The sequence below is a fragment of the Pelecanus crispus genome, chromosome 18, assembly GCF_030463565.1.
Source record: "Pelecanus crispus isolate bPelCri1 chromosome 18, bPelCri1.pri, whole genome shotgun sequence".
Classification (NCBI taxonomy): Eukaryota; Metazoa; Chordata; class Aves; order Pelecaniformes; family Pelecanidae; genus Pelecanus; species Pelecanus crispus.
Window position 1 is genome coordinate 5,745,861 of NC_134660.1, and position 23,997 is coordinate 5,769,857.

At 54.0% G+C, this 23,997-nt stretch overlaps 3 protein-coding genes across 3 annotated transcripts in view; all 3 read left to right on the forward strand.

Annotated features, from left to right (window-relative positions):
- Positions 1-5,775, forward strand: part of SCN4A (sodium voltage-gated channel alpha subunit 4) — a 40,127-nt gene extending 34,352 nt beyond the window's left edge. The window contains 5 exon segments of the mRNA XM_009486876.2: positions 494-547; positions 2,032-2,169; positions 3,033-3,137; positions 3,863-4,133; positions 4,583-5,775. Of these exon segments, the coding sequence (XP_009485151.2) occupies positions 494-547; positions 2,032-2,169; positions 3,033-3,137; positions 3,863-4,133; positions 4,583-5,775 (1,761 nt within the window).
- A 4,338-nt stretch (positions 5,776-10,113) lies between these two features.
- On the forward strand, positions 10,114-14,760 carry CD79B (CD79b molecule). The gene is made up of 6 exons (XM_009486875.2): positions 10,114-10,180; positions 12,135-12,176; positions 13,020-13,331; positions 13,840-13,958; positions 14,263-14,304; positions 14,662-14,760. Exons 1-6 carry the CDS (start codon positions 10,114-10,116, stop codon positions 14,758-14,760), a joined length of 681 nt encoding a protein of 226 aa, XP_009485150.2.
- A 5,751-nt stretch (positions 14,761-20,511) lies between these two features.
- GH1 (growth hormone 1) lies at positions 20,512-23,704 on the forward strand. Its single transcript, XM_075722718.1, has 4 exons — positions 20,512-20,595; positions 21,334-21,450; positions 21,858-22,019; positions 23,504-23,704. Exons 1-4 carry the CDS (start codon positions 20,512-20,514, stop codon positions 23,702-23,704), a joined length of 564 nt encoding a protein of 187 aa, XP_075578833.1.
- Positions 23,705-23,997: the final 293 nt, after the last annotated feature.

Below are 23,997 nucleotides of genomic sequence, written 5' to 3' on the forward strand. Positions count from 1 at the left end.
GTACCCCCCAGGATCAGGATTCAGCAGACAGCAGAGGCAGCGATACAGAAGTCAGGGCTATGGAGGTGGCACAAGTTGGGAGCGGGAGGAGCAGGCAGCCCCGGCACAGCTCCACATTAGGAAAATGCACTTTGTTTTTGGGGGGAGAAAAGAGTCAGTTGCTTCTTTTCCGAGCCTGGCTTACATCACTCTTTTGGGAATTCCCTGGTAATCTCAAGCCACAGAACAGAGCTTGTGTGTGTGCACGTGTGTGCACGTGCAAATCTCAGTATTTCTGCATCAAGGCATTTTTCTTGTGGATTCAACTCATGGTCCTTCTCCTGCCATTCCCGTGGAGAAGCTGCAACTCCAGGCTGAACAAGCGTGCTCAGAGCTAAACCCCCAAACTAAACCCCAAGCGCACCGATTGCCCTCCCCTTCCTCCCTAGCCCCAAATACCTCCCAAGCCCCAAATACCTCCCAGCAAATCTGTTCTTCTCCGCTGTCCCCGCAGGCGACCTTCAAAGGCTGGATGGACATCATGTACGCCGCCGTGGACTCGCGCGAGGTGAGGGGACAAGCAGGGATGTCTCACAACCGGCACCAAGCATCGCTCATCCCACCGGATCGGTTCCCCATGGCAGACTGGGAGCAGAGTCCTGGGGCTGAGGTGCAGCTCAGCGCAGTCTGGAGATGGACCCCTCGGGCACAGCATCCCCTCTGGGTCTGCCCATCGGTGCCGGGGGACTGCCCGCATCCCACCCATGGCTTCAGCTAGGACATGGGCTAAGAGTGGAGAAACCCCCAGAGCATCCCCCCTGCTGAGGTGCACAGCCTCAAAAGAGGCAGCCAGTTGTGACCCTGTGCCACCCCTGTCATTGCCACCTGCATCCCAGCTGCAGCCTGGCCCCCACACCGCACTCGCACCCCACCCAGGCTACAGCTGGGGCCAAGCCCGCTCCTCTCGACTTCAGCTTCGTGGTCCAAAATCCCTGCTCTGCCTCCGCAGGTCGTCCTTCACCCTGCTGTGAGATGATGCCCTCCATGTACCCCTCCATTTGGGAGAGCTTATCCCACCCTGGAGAAAGTGCCTGGCTTGCCTGGAGCAATAAGTGGGTTATTAAAACAGAGCAGCCAGCATTTAACCCTTGGGTTAAATGGGTTATTTAAAAAAAAAGTGGTTTGAAGAGTTTCACGCAGAGGCTGTTTCTACTGTGATTCATCCCAAAAGGTGTCCCCAAGCCAGCCCATGTGCGTACACACTGCCATGAGCTGAGGCAGCAGGAAGGACTTCCTACCTTTGCCTAAGTGAGCAAACTTGCCCATGCCCACCGAGGGGGTCAGCCCCGCACACCCTCGGGCCTGAACGCGTTGTTTTCGTTGCCTTTTTTTAGCACCAGAAACAGCCACTCTGCTCACCCCTGCTGCAGCTGCCAGCACTCAGCGCAGGAGCCGCTTCCAGCTCCGTTTGAAAATGGCTTGGGCTCCTGCCTCCCCGAGCACCCAGGGCAAAGCCATTTGGGGAGCAAATCTGCTCTCTTCTGCCAAGAGCTTCCCTTGAAATGCGGGAAGCAGGCTGTGACACCTTCAGATGTCTCCAGTCAAATATAGAGCAGAATTAAGTGACGCCCCTTGAGGTGAGGAGTGTTTTCCAAGGCTGCCAGGCTGTGCCACCCCCATGTGCTGATGTGGCACAAATTAAACCACTTTTCCTTTCCCCTCTTGGCTATATTTCAGCCCTTGGAAAGCTGATTATTGGGAAGAAACTCAGGTTTACTCATTGATATCGCTGCATCTGGGCATCCTTTCTAATTCCCCAGCCCATGCTGTGGGACTGGGGGTCAGCACATCCTTGTCCCCCAGCCAGCGTCACATGGATGTCCCTTCCTGTGGCTGCTCCCATGGGGACCACTCAACCTGCGCAGCATCTGCCAAAAGTTTTGGAGCAGCCACCCCATGGCTCTGTCCGGATACAGTGACCCCTTGTCTGGGGGCCTGGGGACACGCTTTCTGGAGAGGGTTAGTCTCACATTTCCCATCTCTCCTGGTCAGATTGAAGAGCAGCCAGTGTACGAGATCAACCTCTACATGTACATCTACTTCGTCATCTTCATCATCTTCGGCGCCTTCTTCACCCTGAACCTCTTCATTGGCGTCATCATTGACAACTTCAACCAGCAGAAGAAAAAGATAAGTATTTTCTGGGTCCTGCAGCCACTGTTACCTCCTGGGGCGCTGGTGCAGGATGGAGGGGACCAGCACGGTTGTGGGGTGAGGGAACCAGGGCCACCGCACCAGTGCTCAGATGGACCCCAGGGTCCCTCTGCAACCTGAATTGTTGTTATCCATTAGCGGCTTCCCACAGAGTGAACAAGTAAGGAGAGCCTGACAAACAGCACATGGGGCTTTGTGTCCTGGCTATAGCATTTATAGAGGCTTTCATATGTGGATGCAGAGGAAAGAGGCCACAGGGGCTGTGTTTTCTCTTGCCGGTGCCATGGCAGGCACAGCTGTATGCCAGTGCCATCACTTTTATTTTCTTTTCCCACCCCGTGACCCTTTCTCATCATTTTTCCATGCATCAAGGAGAGACTTAACTTCTGCTTTCAAGTGAGCAGCACAGGACTAATACCCCTGGGCAGCCGGAGGGGAGAGCAGGCGGAGGGTGGGTAACGGAGCACGTAGTTTGTGCCGAGCGAGGTCTGAAGCATACCAGGATGCTGCCTCAGTCCCAGCAGGATCTGGCCAGCAAGGAGGGGGTGAGCCCCGGCAGGGCACGGGGTGCCCCACTCACTGCTGCAGGCTGGGAGGCAGCACCTCACCTCTGCAGGAGGAAACCACAGTGCTGGTGTGAGCACCCGTGGGTGCTGTGAATTGGGGGAAGCAGCACAGAAAAGGGCAAGCAGGGAGGAACCAGGTTTCACTGAGTCAGTGCAGCGAGCAATGCCTGGTAGGAGCTTGGCTGGAGATGCTTGGTGGGAAGGAGCATGGATGGAGATGCTTGGGAGGAAGAGGCAAGTTCCCAAGACTAACAGTGGTCATTCCCTTTATACCTTGGAGGCAAAGACATCTTCATGACAGAAGAGCAGAAGAAATACTACAACGCCATGAAAAAGCTCGGCTCCAAGAAACCCCAGAAGCCCATCCCCAGGCCATCGGTATGTCGGGTTAATCACCCTGGAGTGCGGCGGGGAGGGAGCACTTCAAGGCACCACGTGTCCCAAAGTCAATGAGAAGGGTCTAGGGAAGAGCATTTGCCAGGGCAAGGAGCCAAATCCTGGTTTCCATTGCTACTCTTCAGACAGAACCTTGCTAAGAGCTGGGGCTTCAGAAGAGGTTCACATCAGGCAACCGCCTTTGGATCTGCTCTTCAGCCCTGGGTCCCTGGCAAGGGCAAGGGGGGGGATCCCTTTTGCAGGGATTAGGGTTTTCTCCTAGCTCACCTCCCGGCTCCTCTCTCGAAGGGAGTTACTCAGGGAAAGCTCAGTTTTCAACACTCCTAGAAGGGACATTGCCAACACATACGCAGTTGTGATTTGGGTTTGGTTTTGGCCCAGCCCAAGCGAGGCCTTTTCCCATGTGTTTATTTTTGCCCTGATGCATTAGCTGTGGATATAATTAGAAAGCAACTGTCCCCTGTGGCCACATCTCCTGGCCATGGTGTTACCAGGCGGGTTTTATCCTGCAAGGTGCTGGGTATCCTCCTCCCACAGTTTTTGGGGCCATGAGACCTGCGAACTGGCCACAAACCTGAGGTTTCCTGCACTCTTTTACATACAGTTCCTTCTTCTTTTTCTGTTGTGTCTTTGTTTTGTGTGTGTCTGTCCCATGTTTCCACCTCACCTCTGGTTCTCCATCATCACCCACGTGGTCCTTATGGCAGAACAAGTTTCAAGGGATGGTGTTTGACTTTGTTACCAAGCAAGTGTTTGACATAACCATCATGATCCTGATTTGTCTTAATATGGTGACCATGATGGTTGAAACAGATGATCAAAGTGAACTCAAAACATCTGTCCTCTACAAGATCAACCTGGTCTTCATTGTCATCTTCACCGGAGAGTGTGTGCTCAAAATGTTTGCCTTGCGCTACTACTACTTCACTATTGGCTGGAACATCTTTGACTTTGTGGTGGTCATCCTCTCCATTTTAGGTGAGTCCTGCTGGTTCCACTGGTTCCTCCGGGGTCCCGCTAGATAACAAAGGGTGGAAATGGTCTGGCCGGTCCACAGCCAGCAAGCTGTCACAGGCCACTCCCTTACACCCACCCTTTGAGCAGGGCCAAGCCAACAGGACAGGATAGATGTGAGGCCACTAAGCAGGGTGAGGGACTGGGATTCTGTCCATTCCTCCTTGGTGCTGGGTTCCCCTTGTCTCCATGTTGCATGGCTGCACAGCGTTTAACCTTTGGGTCTGTGCTCAGAGATATTTTGGAATACATTCTGTTTGCCACCAGCAGAGCAGAGCGCTGTGTGCCATTGGGGGTGGCCTCATCTGCCGCTATCTCCCCAACCCTAGCAAATCAAATGGAGTAGCTCCACCTCGCCTCCCTATGTTGGCTGTAGAGTATGGAAAACTCACTTCTTTTTCATCCCTTGACAGGTATCGTCCTCTCGGACATCATAGAGAAATACTTTGTATCACCCACCCTCTTCAGGGTCATCAGGCTGGCAAGGATTGGCCGTGTCCTCCGGCTGATCCGAGGGGCAAAAGGCATCCGGACTCTCCTGTTTGCTCTGATGATGTCCCTGCCTGCCCTGTTCAACATCGGCCTCCTGCTTTTCCTCGTCATGTTCATCTACTCCATCTTTGGGATGTCCAATTTTGCCTATGTAAAGAAGGAGGCAGGGATCGATGACATCTTCAACTTTGAAACTTTTGGGAACAGCATCATCTGCCTCTTTCAGATCACCACATCAGCTGGATGGGATGGCCTCCTCAGCCCAATCCTGAACAGTGGCCCCCCCGACTGCGACCCCAACCTGGAAAACCCTGGCAGTTCGGTAAAAGGGGATTGCGGCAATCCGTCCATCGGCATCTTCTTCTTCTGCAGCTACATCATCATTTCCTTTCTCATCGTGGTGAACATGTACATTGCCATCATCCTGGAGAACTTCAATGTGGCCACGGAGGAGAGCAGCGAACCCCTCTGTGAAGACGATTTTGAAATGTTTTACGAAACCTGGGAGAAGTTTGACCCGGATGCCACCCAGTTCATTGCCTACAGCACCTTGTCTGACTTTGTAGACACCTTGCAGGAGCCGCTCAAAATTCCCAAGCCAAACAAGATCAAGCTAATCACCATGGATCTACCAATGGTTGCTGGGGACAAAATCCACTGTCTAGATATCCTCTTCGCCCTGACTAAGGAAGTGCTGGGAGACTCAGGAGAGATGGATGCCTTGAAGGCCACCATGGAGGAGAAGTTCATGGCTGCAAATCCCTCAAAGGTTTCCTATGAACCCATCACCACCACTCTGAAAAGGAAACATGAGGAAGTCTGTGCTACAAAAATCCAGAGGGCTTTCCGGAGGTACCTCCTGAGGCGCTCGGTGAAGCAGGCATCCTACATGTACAGGCACAGTAAGGATGAGGATGCCCTGAGAGAGGACGCACCCGAGAAGGAAGGTCTGATTGCCACCAAAATGCACGAGATGTATGGGAACAGTGGGACAGATGTGGAGACAGCCCCTGCCTTCGGTCTTGCACCCGTTCCCAGCTCAGAGACTCGAAATGCTCCTGGTGAAGCAAAAGTATGGGATAAGGAACGTGTCGTGAAAGAGTCGCTGGTATAACAGAAAGAGGTTTCCATCTCTCGCCCAGCTGGAAAAGACTTGATTTGTGTCTCCTTTTTCAAGAGCTCTTCCATATACAGATCAATAGATCTTAGATATTGAGCTAATTTCAGATATTTCAAGTAGACACCTTAACTTTCGAAGCAGGATGTCTTACTGATCCTGGTTTTTACAGCTCACTGCACTTGCAAAGAGGTTAATATTTTTCTTATGAGAATTAAATGTGAAATCTGTTGTTGGTGAAAGAGAAACATTTTAGTTTTGAAATGATCTCATCATGGTAACGATGTTTTTCAGACATTAACAAGTTAGTATGGCCGTCCTTTTACTTAAGGTAATTATTTATTAATGTTATTTCACAATTAAGAGATTTTCTTGTATATTATTCTTCCAGAGTGCAGCCAAGTAGCCAGTGAAAGATGAGCCAAGTGAAATAATATTAAGAATAATTACAGAAAAGACAAGGTTTTGTGAACAAAAATCTCCAATGTCTTAAAAGTAGCACCTTTCTTTTGAATATTTGAATAAGCTTTATGGATTTTTTTTTTTTTGTTATATACAGAGAAAGTGCAATTATGTCTTAAAGATTTGTTTGCATAGCCAAAACAAAACATCTGCAGATATGTACTCAGGGTTAAATATCAGGTTTTAAAGGTCTCTGAATATGCATTGAAATCATAAATCATTCAGGTCTCTACGGTACGAATGTAAACAGTATTTACAGTCATGATTCTTCTCTCTTTTCCCGTTTCGTCCAGATTTTGTGGCAGGAAAGGAACGGACAAAGGTAGGGTTTGGAAAACCTCCTCTGAGAATCCCCAGTCCCTGTAACAAAACCCTCTAGGGTTTTTTCAAGCCCCATAGCAAGAGGAAATGTCCCGCTGGAGCGCTCTTGGTTAGCGTTAATTAACGAGACGCCTGCCCGGGGATCGGAGCAGGTGTTTGAACGGTCCTTGCAATGAGCTGCTTCGACGGGGTCCCTTAAATCCCGTCGGCCACCGAGTTCCGGGGGCCTTAATGCAATGAATGCTCCCACCGGGGGTGTAAATCCCAAAATAGTCGGGCAGAGCACCCTTCCCTTGGCGGGGGCTCTGGAGGTGACCCAGTGGCTTGTGCTGGGGTCTCTGCAGAGCCTGGTGGGGCCAGGCAGGTCCTCACCAGGAAACCTCCAGGCAGAGGAGCATTTTCCCAGGGGGGAAGCGTTTTGCTGCTCTCTACGCAGGTGGGCAAAAGGAAAGTAAATCAAGAAAAATGTGCAAAAGGCCCCAAGTTCATCTCTGGACTGTCTTCTGCCTTCAAAAGGGAAAAAAAAAATAACAAACCTCTTGAGATCCAAACAAACATGAACCAAAACCTCTTCCAGTTTAAACAAGGGCTACTTCTTGAAGCCAAAGGGTCTGTCTTTTCGTATTTTTTTTTTTTTCTTGGGCTGATTTTGGCGCTGAGCCGTTGCGGATGCCCCATGTTCAGGCTGGCCAGGAGCAGCGCCGAGCTTGCTTGCATCCACGTGCTGTCGGCCAGGCGGCAGAGCCGGGGTTGCTCTGCTCATCCCGTAGCGTTGTGCTTCCATTTCCATGTTGCATAGGGTGATGCTCCCTGGAACAGGAGCCTGAGCCGCTTTAAATGGCGTTTGCATGGGAAGCGTCCATGGCACAGCGATTTCCAGCCCGGATTGTGGTTCACAATCAATGCTGCTTGTATGTATGTGTTGTCGGTGATGGGAAAAATGTCAAAGAGCAGGATTTGTGTGAGCTTAAAGCCATATTTCTTTGTACATTTCTTAAAATAAACAACTTTAAATGGTCTATTATTACAATAATAATGCGTTGGTGTGTCTTAGAGGGGAAAAATGTTTTCCCTGCCCCTGGAAGAGGTAAATGCCTCCTCCCTTTGCTCCAGGGCAGATATGGGGAGCCCCTGTGCGTGGCCTTGGCTTGGACCTGCCGTTCTCAGCAGGACCTGGTGGTTCCATCCTGCACAAGAGACCCCCTGGGCTGCCTCCCCCTGGCACCTCCAACCCAGCCCAGACCCCAGCGCTTCTGCTCTGCTCACCAAGTCCCCTGGAGCCCTTGGTGTCTCACAGCAATGAGCCCTGACTCTAGGAGCTATAGGAGACGCTGCTGCAGGTTCAAGCAAGGAGAGGGGTGGGCTTGGAGGAGGTGCAGACCCCCCGAGGCGCCCCGTGCCAGGCTCTGCGGGGCCAAACCTGCCCCGCCGGCCACGCGGGAGCAGTTCAGCATCATGGGGAGAAGGCGGCGGTGTGCGAAGGAGGTTTCTGCGTCAATCTGTGGCTAGAGGAGGAGCCGCCTCTGGGACCCGCTGACGTCCCCGGGGGCCACGGCATGGCCTTGCTGCTGTGTTTTCACTCTTTCTGGAACAGCTCGTCCCAGGGCTGGTGTCATTCAAGTTGAGATCATCATGGTGCCACGCAAGCAGCGGGCTGGAGAGAGAAGGTGGCACAACCCACGGTCCCTGTCCTCGCGGGGCAGGGGAAGGACGGCGGTGAAACCCAAGCCCTGATGAATAGGAATGGGCTGGGGAAGGGTGCAGCTGCCTGGCAGCGGCTCTGCTCTGCCCACAGGGCATGGTCTGGCCACGTGCTGTGGGCTGGGGAGCCAGAGCAGCCCAGGGGAAGAGACACGGGGACACAGGACCCTCCCCGCCAGACCATCAGGTCTCCCTACACCCCACGCCACTTTGTACTGCAAGCACAGGGGACTTCAAGGGGAGACTGAGCCCCGTTGGACCACGCCTGTGCCTGTCCAAGGGTGCCAAGGCACCTGCAGGCAGCACAGCCAGGTAATTTGGCCACCGTCACTGCAAACCCTCTTTAGTTTGTGCCCCACTCCTGGTTTTGCCTTACGGGGCTTTCTCAGGCACCTCCAGCATCCCTGCCTCGCTCATCACAGCTCCCATCTCCAAACCCAGGGCTTGAAAAAAATCCCTCCAGAGCCTGCTGAACCCCTGGGCATCCCGTGTTGCTTTTGCCTTGCTGGGATGTCACGGCCAGGCTGTGCTTTACCAGCAAGACCTGGGTTGATGGCAGCAGGGACTCAGCAGCGCAGCACCGATGTACAGCACCGTGCACGGCATGACCTGCCTGCTCTACCAGGAGAAGGCACCTCTCCGATCATCTCTCTTTCCCTCCTGGAGCCAGTCTTTCTCTGGAAACCCTTATTTCTCCTCTTTCTTGCTGCTTGTCCCCTCGCATACAAGGTGAGGCTCGGGCTGGTTCCCAGCAGCCACCGGATGCTCAACCAGCAAAAAAACCCCACCAAACCTGCAGAAGGTGAAGGTCTGGGGAGGCCCCAGGCAGAGACACCCGGGCTCTGGGGACCAGCACGGCTGGCAAAAGTACCCAAAGGTGTTTTTCACATGGAGTTACAGTTCAGTGCTCGCCCGCAGCTGGTAACACGCAGCAGCCGGAGGGCACGGCATGGAGGGAAAACGTATTTCTGCATCCGAGCAAAGGAGGACAGAGCTCACCTTGGGGTGCCACGTTGCACTTCCCCAGGGAGTGGCTGTCTCCAAAGGACTCATGGAGAAGGGTCTCAGTCACGGCAAACAGGGTGTGGAGAAAGGGTGGGCATGGCTGGCACCCAGGGAGGTGACATCTCATTTTGGCCATCTCTCTCCTCTTCTAGATTTCACCCTTCCCTGGCAGGGCGGCTGCGGGGACTCTCTGGGATGCAGGGGATGGGAGCTGGGGGACTGACCCCACTGCACCCCACAACGAGCAGAGAGTAGAAACCCCACAAACATCCCCTCTTCCCACCCCACTCCTGCTCCAGCTCTTGCAACTGGGCCAGCATCAACCCCTGCCCATCACCTGAAGGGCTAAACTGGGGGGGAGCTGCCCATGCTGCTGCGGAGCTGGGGTACAACCCTGGGGGTAACCCCCATCCTCTGCCCCCCGGGGATGCGGCAGTGCCGGCAGTCGCATCTTGCTCCCTGGGCACATCCCCTGCGCTCAGCCCAGGTTGTGCATCGCCGAGTGCTCTGCAGATGGGCTCATCTCCACTTCTGGCGCAGCCCCACACCAGGCACGGCCACCTCCATCAAATAACACCACCATGACGAGCACGGCCCGGAGACACGAGGCTGGACGGTGCCCAGGGCGCAGGCACCAGCCGCCCCAGCGTCTGCGCCGCATTCAAAACCGGCCCAAAGGGGAAAGTCCCCATTGAGGAGGATTTACATGAGCAGGAAAGGGGCCGTCTTGCATAGCGGCAGCTTTGCCATTTTTAGGTACGGAGGCCAAGCTGGTCGGAGCAGCCGCTGTGTTTTGCAGAAGCGAGGGCCGGTGACTGGATGTTTCCCCGCCATTTGCAGTGAAAGATGACTGATCTTTGCGTGAGGCTCTGGGTGCTCCAGGCGAACCTCTGGCTGATGGCTCTGGTCACAGGTAGGCGTCAAACACGGGCTTTGCATTTCAGAGCAAAGAAACGTGCACCCAGGTGCTGCACTGGCGTGTGTCCCTTGCTTAGTGCAACAAGGGACTTCACCCAGGTCTGGCTTTACATGCATTAGTTTTAAACTTTGAAATCTCTGCTCTCAGTACTACTTTGTGCAGGAAGCCAGCCCCGGGTGCAGCGGAGCCAGGGGGCACCCGTGGGGGCTCAAGGCTTGATGCCTGCCTCGGGTTTCGGGTTTTGCTTCCCATTGGGGTGCAGGAAGGGCTTTGGCAGGAGCCCGGTGCCAAGCGGGTGCAGGGCCTGCCTGGCTGTGGTTGCAGGTGGCAGGAAAGAAGGGTTGGGTTGTGAGCTTTTTTTACCATTTATTGCTCTCAGACGCCTGAGGATGGGGCCGGCACATTGCTCAGGCCACGACCAAGCCATGTCCCTTTGCTCCGTGGGGTTCAGTGCCCAGGAGTGGAGGAGAAATGAGATGAAAAAGGCTTTTGGGGGTGATTTGTGGACCCTGTGTGAACAGCCCTGTACTGTTCCCCTTTGCATCTCCACGGAGAAGCAGCAGCTAAACCCAGGACACAGCTCCTGTCCCCTTCCAACCCTTCTTGCTCGGTGCAGGGACACCCACAAAAACCTGCAGCAGATCCCACCCTCGGCTGGGGAAACTTGTGCCCTCAGGAGAAATGGCATTTAAAGGGTTTCTGTTGGGTGGCCACCCAAGTCCAGCACGGATTCGAGGTCGCAGGGTTTCATCCTGGCTCTCATGGTGGCTTTGAGGGAGGACAGGGGAAGCTCAGCCCATTGCCCATGGTTGCAATGGAAATCTTGGCTTTGAGGGGTGTGAGGGCTTTCAGGGTGAGCGACCAGCCTGGTCTTCATTTAGAAACACCAACAAAACATGGAGAGCAAAGCCCTGTGTCCCAGCTGGCTGGCAGGACCGCAGGTGACAGGGATGTGTACCCAACGCACAGCCCGGACAAGGCGCATCTGCCCATCTCAGAAAAAACATGAAATGGGGCTGGAGGGGAGAGTTTGCCTGCAGAGTTGTAGGTGCTGGAGGTGAACAGGGCAGTATGGACCCCGAAGAGGTCCGGGGCAGGAAGGGGGGCCCACAGCTGAGCTGCTGTTCGGGGCAGGAAGGTCTGCAGCAGGGTGGCAAGGCTCGGGGCAAAGCTCGGGCTAGGGAATTGAACCTTCCTCCTTCTTCTTCTGTGGGGAGTTTCGCAGCTGCCCCAACGTGCTGGAAGGCAGTGCAGCCCCCACCTCCATGCCAGCTTCCCCGCAGTGGGGTTTGGCGAGTATTCATCAAGCAGGCAGAGCTGGGCACTGAAGCGATGCGGTAAACAGGGCTGGTGCTTCCTGCCCAGCTGCAGCAAGAGGAACCGAGGCACAGGGGCACTGGAGCTGCAGGCAGGAGCACCCATGGGTGCTGGGGGGTCCCCACCTCACCCCGCTTCCTGCACTGCATCGCCGGTCCCGCAGCTCCATCCAGCCCTTGTCCCGGGGGGCTGCGTGGTCCCAGGGTCGGAGAACGCCCCTGGCCACCACGGGGCTCCAAGCCCAGGGAAGCCCCGGCAGTGAGAGTGTTTCTGGTTGATTCAGAAAATAGAGAGTGTAAATAAAGAGGTGTGAGTCTGTTTGGACCCTTTCTGAGAGATGCCAGCCTAGGGGGATATTAATAGTGAAGGCAGGTTTCACTGGGATGCCAACCAGAAAGCAACTTACTTAGAGAAGATTCAGGAGACGGGATGGAAATGGTAGGGTTTGTACCCAAATCTGCGCTGCCCCATATCCTCTGAGCGGGGCTCTAGATGCTCCCAAGCACTCCATCCCGTATGGAGTGGGCACGAAGGGTCCACGGTACGTGCCATCCCACGTGGGACATCCTACGTGGGCTTGTCCTACGTGGGCTCTTGGCCACCATCTCAGGGCCCTTCTCCTGTCTTGCAGGTGGGCTCTCAGCAGAAGCCAACAGCACCAGGAACAGCACAGGTAACCTCTCAGACCCATCGGGCTCTTTCCCTGCGTGTGTCCCCAGGGTCCCTCCCGTCCCCATGGCTATGCCACGAAGGCACGGGTCCCCTGCAGAGCTGGAGATGCCCCGTCACCCACAGGCCTTCCCCATCCCAAAGGCAATTCCCAGGCTGTGACCTCCTCCACGGCATTTCCCCAGCCCCGCACCTTGCTCCCCCTCTGCAAAGCCGGATCTGTTTTGTCTTTCCTAAGCACACACGTTTTTTTCCTCTGCGTTTGCAGAGCACGTTGCATGAACAAGCCGTGCCTTGGGACCAGGCCCTGGGCTCATGCACACAGCGCTTGTGCCATTCCCACCCATGGGATATTAAGCATGAATTCTGCAACCCAAACGAGCCCTCAAACTCACCAGCTCTGGGACCAAAACATGGGCAAAAATACAAAATAGAGCAAAATGAAAAAAATGTGGAAGCATGAGAGAAGCCAGCTGGGGAGATGGCAAAGGCTCTGTGGTGCGTGCCAGCACAGGCTGTAATTTTGGAGCTGAGACTAACGAGATGTACACAGAGAGGGGCTGGAGCAGCAAAAAAGCATTCGAGTCAAGCCATTCCCACAGAAAATTGGAGTTTCCATTAAAAGCATGTTTTCACCAAAAGTCTGCAATTTCTACCCCCAGACGATGACGATTCACCAAAACAAAGCTGAGTGCTCAAAAGCAGTATAATCCATCAAAACGGAAAGCTCTGGATTTGGGAGATGGGGGGGTGGGGGTGGGGGGGCGTCTCGTGGGAGCGGCTCTTTTTCTGACGCTCCCCAGGTGCCGGCTCCCTGCTCGCCATGACCACACTTGTCCCCTGGCAGGCGGCGGGTGCCCCATGGTGCAGCAGCACCTGCGCTACGTGGCGGCCAAGAAGAACATGCCCGTCCACTTCATCTGCTACTCCCCGGATCCCCATGGCATGCAGTGGTACAAAACGTCAGAGGGCAGTGATGACCTCTACAAGCTGGATCGCAACACCTCCCGCTACCGTATCGAGATGAAAGACAACTTCATCAACTTCACCATCTTCAGGGTCACCTACGAGGACAACGGCATCTACGTGTGTGACAGCAAGAACCTCACAGTGGCGAAGAGGTGGCCGTACTTGTGCGGGACAGAGCTCAGAGTCATGGGTGAGTGGGAGCTCCCCATCCTCCATGCACCCCAGGAGATGCTCTTTCTCCTTCTCTCACCCATTCCTCCTCATGCTCCTATGCACCCACCTCTCCCCACGCTGGCGGCACCCCTTCAGATACAAGTGTAGATGCTCCATAGCACCACAGAGGTTTCTTTGCTTGTTGTCAGCCACCAACCAGCAGGAGAATCTCCCCCAGTTTGCCCTGGCATGTCCATCCCACAGAAACACATCCCAGGCACTGCGTTCTCCTAATAAATCAGGTTTTTCCTGGTCCTGGCTAGTAGTGGGTCCTGCCCAAGGTGTCTCATCCCAGAGCTGGTCCCTGATGCCAACCCCGGGGGCACTTTGCAATGGTCTGGTCTCTCCCAAGGGGGAGGGCACGTCACCCTGGTCCTCCCCATTCGCTCTTGCTGACACACGAACCTGTGGCCATGCCGAGCTCGCCCCCGGTCCCCAGGAGCCTGGCACAGAGGTGGGACTTGGGGCTCTCTCTGTGCCGCCAGGTCACAGTAACATCCAGCAGATCCAGAGCAGGAACACCCTGAAAGACGCCATCATCATCATCCAGTCCATCCTGCTTGTCATCTTCATCAGCGTCCCCATGCTCCTCTTCCTAGATAAAGTAAGTGACAGCGTCTCCAGCAGTGGGGATGTCCCCAGCTTCGCCGCTGCGGTGCTCACAGCGGTGTCCTGCGTCCTGGGTAGGACGCTGCTAGGGATGGGGATGGGCAGGCACTGGGTTTGGGGCTGTTGCATGGGAGCGTGGCTAGCTGAAGTGGGAAAATAAGCATCTAAAACGGCGTGTGGGACTGCATGGATTTGCCTGTGGAAGTGGTAGGACCTGGCCTGGGGGGACGAGGCCGGGGACAGGGGATGGAGGATCCCGGTGGGTGCTGACACCCAACCTGTGACTCCCCTCTCCACAGGGTGAAGGCAAGGAAAGCCCGGAGGAGGACCACACCTACGAGGTAATGCTGCATTAATTATAGAAGTACCTCTGTAATATCAACCCGAGCCTTGAAATAGCTCGTTGTACCCTTGCTGGGCGTCTGCGAGGTACCACCAGCCCTTGCAGGGCGCATCAGGGCATCTTCCTCCCAAGCGCCTGTTGTGCATCAGCCGTCAAGAGCTGCTCGTAAAACCAAGCCAAGCTCTGAGCACATCCAGCCTTCTACCTCCATCTTCTCCCCTCTCAGAAGCTGCCCCGATCTCTGGGGAAATAGCCTGGAGATGGGTCCCCACTCAGGGGTCCCAAGGCGGGGGATGCGCTGCGATGGAACCGTGGTTCCCCCTCCCGTGTCTCAACCTCCTTCTTCTTGGTGCAGGGCCTGGAGGTGGAGCAGATGGCCACCTACGAGGACATCACTCCTTTCCGGGACGTGAAGGCCAAGTGGACAGTTGGGGAGCACCCAGGCGAAGAGTGAGGGGTCCTGCGCCCACTGCCAGGCCAGCACCGGCGGCACAGCTCCCTGCCAGCTCCCTGCCGGCACCCGTGGGGACGGGCCCCCGGCTCCTGCCCTGGACCACGGCTCTGACGGGCGCCTGGACCCCGAGCTGCAAGCCACCTCCAGCAGCCCTGCACGGAGCTCGGGTCCTGCTGCCCTTGGGTGCTCGCTTTGCCGCGTCCGGGCTGTGCCCACCAAGGCTGCCCTGCCCTGGCTGTCACTCTCACCGCCCCACTGATGAACCCCTAAAGCCTCTGTAGAAATTAGGAGCCAACCGCAGTCCCCCCGGTAGCAAACTGGCCCCAAACCCCGGGCAGCCCCACGCCACGGTGCTGAGCTCCTGCGCAGTTAATGCAATGGAGCATTAACCAGGGTGGGTGGTGGGGCTCCTCCAGCCCCACCTGGGAAGGAGAGGACCAGTTATGATCACTCCACGTGCCCCAAGGACCCTCCTGGGCTATGAGACCCTGCTGCAGCCCTGGCAGAGGAGCCGAGGGGAGCAGCACCATGTGGGTGTTCCAAGAAGCAGATTTTGGGCCACTGTTCATCTCTCAAGCCATGGACATGTCCAGCAGGCCAAGCTTGCAGCTGTCGGAGATGGAGGATCCTCCAAAAGCACCTCTTTCGCCGCAAAGACTACAGGAAACGCTGGGGAGACAGCTCTCGCCCAGAGGGTCTTGCTTGTGCAAGGCTTCCTCCTCTCCAGGCAAGAGCTGGCCTGTGTCACGAGGACGTCCCCTTGGTGAGGGACACGTGCGACCTCAGAACCTATGGGAAAGATGTAAATGTGGGACACAAATGTCCAACTGCTTTTTGAAGTCCTAATAAAGGTACTGGGTAAATTCACATCCTGCTCCGTCCTGCCGTGCCCGGTCCGGGGGTGTCCCATAACCCTGGGTGCAACCCAGTGTTGGTGGGATGCCCTGGGAACAAGGAGCAGCTTTTCACGGGTCCAGCTTAGCTAGAAGCCAAACTTCACCCCGTCAGGGCGCCGAGCACAGGCAGGGATATAAAGCCAAGAGCAGCCGTGGAGCTCCCCTGGAAGCTCTCGCTGAGCACGCACGGGGGGACCTCCACGGTCCCAAGACGTCAGCTTGGGATGAGAGACAAAGGCCATCGCCGGGATCCGAAGCAGGAGAACAGGGCCCAGGGCCAGGAGCTCCGCTCCCGGCTACATCTGGTCTCACAAGAGAAGCTAAAAAACATCTGGAGAGGAGCAGAGCGGCACTAATTGGTTCTGTTAATAAAAACTATTTTGGCACGGCAGCAGCAGCTGTGTGGGCGATGGGACTCGGGGCTGGCTGGGCACCCAACACCAGGGCGCGGGGGGTCCGGAGAGGCACGGCTGGCACAGCGCGGTGGGTTTGGTGGGTTTGGTGGGTTTGGCTGGACGAGGCGGTGACAAGGACGATGGGGCTGAAAGCCTGTCCTCCCTCGGAGACCCCAGGGCCCCCGCGCCCCTGTGGCTCGCGACGTTTTGAGCCCCAAGAAGACAGGACTGCTCCACTTCCCTAAAAAGCCGGCAGAAAAGGGAGGGGAAAATCGTGAGCGTAAAATCGTGAGCAAACAGGGCTTTTCAGCAGGGAACAGGATGGTTCTTGTTTAGGAGCAAACCGCCTTCATGGAAAACTCCAATCTAAATAGCACAAACCTAGCATTTTAAGGTTGATTTTTACTAGTTAAATAAAACTATCCCAAATTAGTTGCACGCACATGTATATAAATGTTACTTAAACATGTTTTACTTATAAAATTGATTAATTAAAGAAAGGAGTATTCACAGCGAGAGAAGTGAACTGGCTGTTCCCAGTTTCCATGTTTGCCAAGATTTCAGGACTAGCAGAGCTCATCCCTCCATCCCTTGTTTTCAGTTACGAAATGGAAGAGGAAGGCAAGTTTTCCGGCCTTCCCAGTTCCCAACCGCCTTCTCAGCTCTGGGTAAACAACTCGCTCAACTGACTTAACCAAATCATACCAAAATAAGGAGAATCTGCTGTTTGCACCTGGAGAGGAAGCCACCGGTGTCAAAAGCAGTTTCGGCGACCCCAGTTCCGCTCTGCCGCTTGGCTACACTCTTAGCCCGGGGCTTTGGCTTCCTTTAAAATGCCAGAAGCAAATAAATATTTCTGTAGTGTTAGTGTTTAATTTGAAATGCTTACACTAGTTTCTAGGGAGCTTAGAGATAGGGTTTGTTATAATTTTATAATGAGATAGGTTTGCATTTAAAATGCATTTAATGTAAATAAATATCTTTTGGTATACACAGTCCAGGCTCTGTATCTGTCCTGATTTGTATCCCTACCATCAGCAGGACGGTCAGGCAGACTGGGTCGCAGTCCTGGACCTCATCAGCCGCATCTTTAGAAATGGGTTCAGTGAAACCGAGCAGTTCTAGCTCCAGTAAATAAAACCCATCAATTCAATCTCAAAAGGAATATTTCCTTTCCGAGCAGTGAGCTAGCAGAGGCAGTCAACCGTCACTTAAAGCCTCTGTCAACCACGTCGCTGCCCACCGAAGTGCAGAGCCTGGGCTGTGGGCCAGCAGCTGGCTCCTCGGTCAGGATGCGCCGGCTCCAGCTCGCCCGCCAGCCTGGGAAGGTCCCCTCCACACAGCCACGCCAGGCTGGGGGTCAGGAGGAGCCAAGGAGCGTACGAGCCTACAAGAAGCGTTGCTTCACTTGTTTAGATGCTGCTGGTGATGCTCAGGGTAAGGCGGGTGGACACAGGACCACCCTGAAGAGAGCTGAGGTTTTTTTTCTCTTTCAAAAAAGAAAAGGGACTTGGAGATTACAGTGTCACGCTGCTTTATGAGATGCTCCTTTGGGTCGCAAATGCAGGCATTTGAAAGCTAGAAAAACGCCAAGCTGGTATTTGAGAGCTGCTTATGCAACTGTAATTCTGCCAGTGGCGTGTGTTCGCCCAGCCCAGCATTTCGCCGTCACGTGCTGCCTTCTCCACGACGCTTCTGCTTCATTTAATGCCCAGAGACGATCGGGGACAAACCAAGTCTCGGGGGCACTGCACAGTCTGGATCATCCTGGCGTCTCCATGCTTGGCTGCAACATAAAAAAACGTTGCTTTAACGCCATGCTTTTACTAACAGAGCTAGAGAGGCAGCAGGGCAGCAAGTGATGGGCAGGACTCGGGTGCAAGGTGCCGTACCAATCTAGCTGCAGCGGTAGGGCATCATCATTAACAGGCGGCAGAGCCTGTGCTAGGCTGGGGTGCCTGCTGCTCTGCTCATCTCTGACAAATACTGACATATTTAAACAGGATCTGGAGTAAAAAAACACACCCAGATGTTGCTGGCTATTGGGTGACGGGACACCTGATAGCTGCGGGACCCACTGTTCCCTCTTCTCTAGGGACTGACATTTACTCTGCGACACCACCATGTCTCCAGCGAGCAAACAGCTGGGGGCTTCTCGGAACAGACCGCGCTCTCCCCGGCATGTTTATTAACCAGCTCTCGCACCCTCTGCTCCAGCCGCCCCGGCGATGACGCTGCTCTCAGAAACCAGAGCCACACCAGGACGGCACGGCAAACCCAGGGCCCGGGGCAGCCAAATCACCACCCCTGACCAGGGAGCAGTCCCTGAACCCCGGACAAAGGGCCAAAACAGGGTGGTTTGGGGCAATCGGTGCCTTATGGGGAGTAAATGTTCTTTAAGTCCCCCCTGGAGTTGCCCATCCCAGGTTCTGTCTTGTTTTGCTCAAAAGCAGGGTTAGGTGCACTGTGACCTGTCCTCTTCCCCATCTCCTCTCCCTCCTTTCCACACCAGCCCTCTGCTTAACCCAGACATATTTCACATTTGTGTCTCAGGCAAGAGCAAGCAGCAGCTCATAACCAGATCTTCACGTAGCCTTGTCCAGCTGAGCATGTGAGAAACCTCCCAGAGCGCCGGCATCTGAATTTGCAGTGGGCAGGCCGGCACCCGCACAAGCACCTGGGTATGACAGCTCTTCATCACACCTATGCCAAACCAGCTCACCACAACTATTTACTGAACTTTTGAAACTTTGGTAGCATGGAAGCAGTTAAGCGGGAGATAGGATTCATCCAACAGCATCCATCCAGCTCTGTCCCCGCTAACAGTAAACGGGAAAACATCCCACTTGCTTTAGGTCAGGAGTCTCCCAGACTGGCCAGTCAGCCCCGTTAACTGTGGGCCAAGGCTGCAGAGGCAGGCAGGAGAATCAGGTGAATTCTCGACGCCCTGCAGCAAATTCCCCTGCGTAAAAGCACTGATCTGATTTGGGATGGGTCTTCCAATGATGATAAAACCTTCACTTGCAATAAACAGCAGAATATGGTGAAATCATTCAGCACTGATTTCATCCTTAGGCAAACAACCTCCCCGACCTTTACATCTATGTATAAATGACTACAATTAGGTAGCACCATTGCGAACACTTGTGCATTTATGCACAGAGAAGATACAGAGATGTTGTTGTGATCATGAACACATATATACATTTTAAACAGACCCCCTCCTATATAAGGGGTGGCTCAACAGTTACCTTTACCCGCCTAGATGAGAGGAGGAAACATTCACTGTCAAGCAACACCTGAGCAACTCACCGGGCAGAAATGGCTCCAGGTACTTTTCTTTATTTCAGTTTTAAAGGATTGCCAGCGCTGCTGCATGCTTAGGGTGATGGGAGATGACGATGGGGTGGTACTGTGGTGGGCTATACACACTCAGTGCCAGCCCTAAATTAAAATGTGGCAACTTATAAATCAATGAAAAAGAAAACCTTTCCCTACAGTGTGACTTTAATCCATGAATTAACTTAGGTAGTCATTAGCCTAAACTGGGCAAGGAGAGGAGGGAGAACATGAAGAACAAGGTCAAGCCACAGTTATAATAGTTATTATTAACGTAAATGTTGGCAGGGATATTAAAACTCATATTCAAAGCTTAAGACGGGGATCAGGATGATGTCTAATGCATTTGTCCAAGTCCTACAGGCTCCAAGTCATGCCTCCACTGAAGGGTATTTGTCTGAGATTAACTCTGTGGTCTCTGTAAGCACAGATGGACACTCGTGTGAGTTAGATGTCACGGGTTGAAAACCTTTAGGCTTGACAAAGATCACCAAATTCTACAGGTATGTCCCAGAGAGCAAAAGTAGCTGGTGACAGCACAGGCAATGTCATCGGCTCTCGTCCTAGTGAAGGCAGACAGCCGGTTTCACGTCAGCAGCATGGCGTAAGGCAAGGCTAAAGCGAGGTACCCCCAGGCCCTCACCTGGTACTCACCAACCCCTGCTTGCTCACGCAATGAAGAGTGCACTGTGCTCTTCTCATGAGGGCAAGGCCTATGGAAAAACATGAGGATGTTAGGGAAAAACATAGGGACACCTTCTAGTTTTCATGGAGCAACAATGACTCTTCAGCCAGGAGGATGCTGCTTATAACACTGGGAGCAGTACAAGCCCCGAGGGCACGTCTAGTGAAAGGGAACAGGGTTTCATTTGATTTTGGGGAGGGCTAAGCTCACCCACAGAGTCCAGCAAGACATCAAGGAAGGTGAGCCCTCAGCCAGCACGGACAGAAGAGGCTGGGAATTAATCCCCAGGTGCCACCCCCCTCCTCAGCACGGTCACTAAAGGGCTGCTAACACCTTTCCTCTCCGCTTCGCTGCAGGGTCGTGGTTTTCTCCTCTCTTCATTGCTGTGATCACTCTGGGACTGCAGTGGCCACAGGAAGCTGCCACCTTCCCGGCCATGCCCCTTTCCAACCTGTTTGCCAATGCTGTGCTGAGGGCTCAGCACCTTCACCTCCTGGCTGCCGAGACATACAAAGAGTTCGTAAGTGTGGTGGCCTCCGGGCATCTCCTCCGCATTAGCTTGGCAGTTTCAGGACTGCGCCACAGCTTCCCACCCAGTATAACTTCCTAGAAACAGGGACTTTTCAACTATCGGTGTCTTCTCTGTCAGCTCCTGATGAGGAGAAAGGGCCTTAATAGGACAGGACAGGTTACATCCCTTCAGCCTGGGGTCAGTTCTCCTCCTCTCAGCTCTCTGCCTCCGCCTCCAATCCCACACAGTCCCCTCCTCAGGGCCATCGCTGCCCACATCCAAACCTACCGCTCGGGGTCAGCTGTCTCAAAGAGAAACCTGTCCTGAAAGGAGCGGGAGATGGCACAGATATTTTGCAAGACTTTCCTGTGACGGTCACCTACGACCCTGGCTGATTCCGAGTGCTTAAAACTATCCAGTCTCTGCTGTTGCCCCGAGGTGGCACGAGCTGTCCCTTTGGCAAGAGCTGTCCCTGGGGGTCATCTACTCCTTGGGAGAACCCGGTCCAAGCGTGTTTTGCATTCACCTTAGCACTTTGGCTTAGCGCAAGGAAGACCTATAGGTCCAGTAGCGACTGTGCCAACATACAAACCCCTGTTCCTACCTGCCAATCCTGTACGGAGACACCTCATGTCTCATGTTTATTTCTTGCAAAAAGTTACCATTCAGGACAGCTTGGGAAAGTGTCTACAGTCTTCTCCCAGTACACGGGCAACAAATCTGAGTGTATCTGGGATGTCTCCACAGGAACGCACCTATATTCCAGAGGACCAAAGACATGCCAACAAAAATTCCCAGGCAGCATTTTGTTACTCGGAAACCATCCCTGCTCCCACAGGGAAGGATGACGCCCAGCAGAAATCGGTAAGTTCTCTCCCCAGGGCAAGCACAGACCTGTCTGAAGAGCCCAGCTGTGCTTCGTTACAGGAACAGAGGGTTTCCATCTGTAAGCAATTCAGTGCTTCCTGAGGTATCATTCCTCCTCTCCCTTTTTTACTATTTCATCCCTGCATGAAGAAAGAAAGGCCCTTCTGGGTTACACTATACATCATATTCCCACCCCAAAGAAGAGGAAAACTGTTGTCTGCCCAGGACATATGTCTGGGTGGTGCTCCTCAGCTTGCAAACTTGTCTGTATCTGCTGAAGCTGCAGGAGCACTGGCACATCTCTGGGTCACCTCCGGGCTGTTTCAGTGGGAGCAGGCAACTACCAAATACCTCACCTGCACAGCTTTGACCCTTGGTTTGGTTTTGTTTTTTTTTAATTTCAGGACATGGAGCTGCTTCGGTTTTCACTGGTTCTCATCCAGTCCTGGTTGACCCCGGTGCAATACCTAAGCAAGGTGTTCACAAACAATCTGGTTTTTGGCACCTCAGACAGAGTGTATGAAAAACTAAAGGACCTGGAAGAAGGCATCCAAGCTCTGATGAGGGTAAGTTGGAGGATGTAGCATGATTACAGAGTAACAGAGATCTCCTAGACACAGGGCACTCAGGTCCCACGGTCTTCCATGGGATCCAAAGACCATGGGAAATCTCCCCACCTTCCACTCTGAAGACCAGTGGCATCCTTTGGACTTTGCTTACCTTAAGATAACGAGATCATGACACCTCACTGCACACGTTTCATTACTGGGGAGTATAAGAACACACATAACAAATGTTAACAGCACTGCCATAACCACTCAGACAGCAGTACAGACCAGGAAGATCACAACAGTCCAAACCCAAAGTCTTTCCAAGCCCAGCCCCAAAGAATACTCAGTCGCTTAAATCTGCTGTACAAACAGCAACATAATGTTTGCTACATCTCCATGCGAAATACTTTAAAGTGGAGTAAATTTTGCGAGGTTTGCAACCTGGCTTTAAGGACTCACGCCATTTTATAAAAACAACTCGTATAACTCTGTGTACAGATGGAAGCCTATGCTCTGATGTTTCTCTCTTACATTAATACAGCACCCAGACAGCTGAGAGCTGGAGAGTGATCTTCTTCAAAGGTCACTCTTAATTTTTGCTTTGTTGTTTTAAATGAAATTGCTTATTATCTGCCAGGACACCTTTTCAGTTATGCTTACTCTATGACTGAGTTTATCTGCCAGCATCACCGCGTAGCCAGAGCTCCGAGACCTGTATCTGTAGGAAATGAGTCTGGACAATTGTCTGGACAATTATTTACATCTTCCAGCTTCTAAATAACTCTGAAAGTCAGGCCCTGAGAGTAAACAGAGATTTTCTGTCCTGGCACTTCAGCTGGGCTAAGTAGGTATATATATCAGCACCATTTCCAGATTTTCCTCTCCAGATTTGGTATGTGCCTGGGCGTTGGGAAGCGGTACACAGAAACCAGACAAATAATCACATTTCATCCATTTATGAATGGATGTTTACTTAACGAAAACCATCCTGTTTATTGTGCCAGCTGGTGAGCAAAGCAGGGCAGGAGTGGCAGCAGGCTGCAGCTCTCTCCGCTCCAGATGCGCACGCCTTGGATCTGGGTTAGAGCTTTGTTCGCTGGGAAAGTGGGAGAAAAGAGGGAATTATTTGCCCAGCTCCCCATCCCCTTGGCTAGAGAGAGACCCTGCAACCTTCCCGTTATCTTAAGACCCCCAAAAGACACACTCGTCTCTCCCTGCTGCCTTGTACCCAGCTCCCTTCTCGCTGGCAGCGATTTGCGTAGCATCACCCCTCCGTTAATTACCTTTCCTGTGAGCACGTAAACTCAAAAGTACGTTGAAATATGATTAATGGCGGGGGGAGAGGGAACCCAACCTCCTCTAAAGTTAGACGGGGGCCGTGGCAAAGGGAGCCGTGGCAAAGGGGGCCGTGGCGACGGGGGCCGTGGCGACGGGGGCCGTGGCAGAAGCTCGACGCCAGGCCCCGCCGCCTCGCCCAGCACCTCTCCATCCTCTCGCAGGAGCTGGAGGACCGGAGCCCGCGGGGTCCCCAGATCCTCAAACCCACCTACGACAAATTCGACATCCACCTGCGCAACGAGGACGCCCTGCTGAAGAACTACAGCTTGCTCTCCTGCTTCAAGAAGGACCTGCACAAGGTGGAGACCTACCTGAAGGTGATGAAGTGCCGGCGCTTCGGAGAGGGAAACTGCACGGTTTGATGCCGGGGATGGCTCCCCAACCGCTCCGGCCCCTCGCCGGCCACGGCTGCCCCGCTCCTTGTAAAGAAAATGGAGAATAAAGCTGCTCGCCGCCGACACGCCTCTGGCTCCCGGGGGGCTGCGGGGACGGGCCGGGGCAGGGCGGGTGTGGGGCCGGGGGTGGGTTTGGGGGGCTTCTCCTTCGCGCTGCAGGCCGGCGCCCGCGGAGCGGGGCCGGGGCCGGGGCCGGGCCGGGGCGGAGCGGGGCGGGCAGAGCGGGGCCGGGGCGGGCAGAGCGGGGCCGGGGCCGGGCC

Coding starts and splice junctions, on each gene's coding strand:
- GH1 (XM_075722718.1), top strand. CDS start 20,512: ATGCCCCTTTCCAACCTGTTTGCCAATGCTGTGCTGAGGGCTCAGCAC. Junction 21,451..21,857: donor ATGACGCCCAGCAGAAATCG/GTAAGTTCTCTC, acceptor TTTTAATTTCAG/GACATGGAGCTGCTTCGGTT. Junction 22,020..23,503: donor GCATCCAAGCTCTGATGAGG/GTAAGTTGGAGG, acceptor ATCCTCTCGCAG/GAGCTGGAGGACCGGAGCCC.
- CD79B (XM_009486875.2), top strand. CDS start 10,114: ATGACTGATCTTTGCGTGAGGCTCTGGGTGCTCCAGGCGAACCTCTGG. Junction 10,181..12,134: donor GCTGATGGCTCTGGTCACAG/GTAGGCGTCAAA, acceptor CCTGTCTTGCAG/GTGGGCTCTCAGCAGAAGCC. Junction 13,959..14,262: donor TGCTCCTCTTCCTAGATAAA/GTAAGTGACAGC, acceptor CCCTCTCCACAG/GGTGAAGGCAAGGAAAGCCC.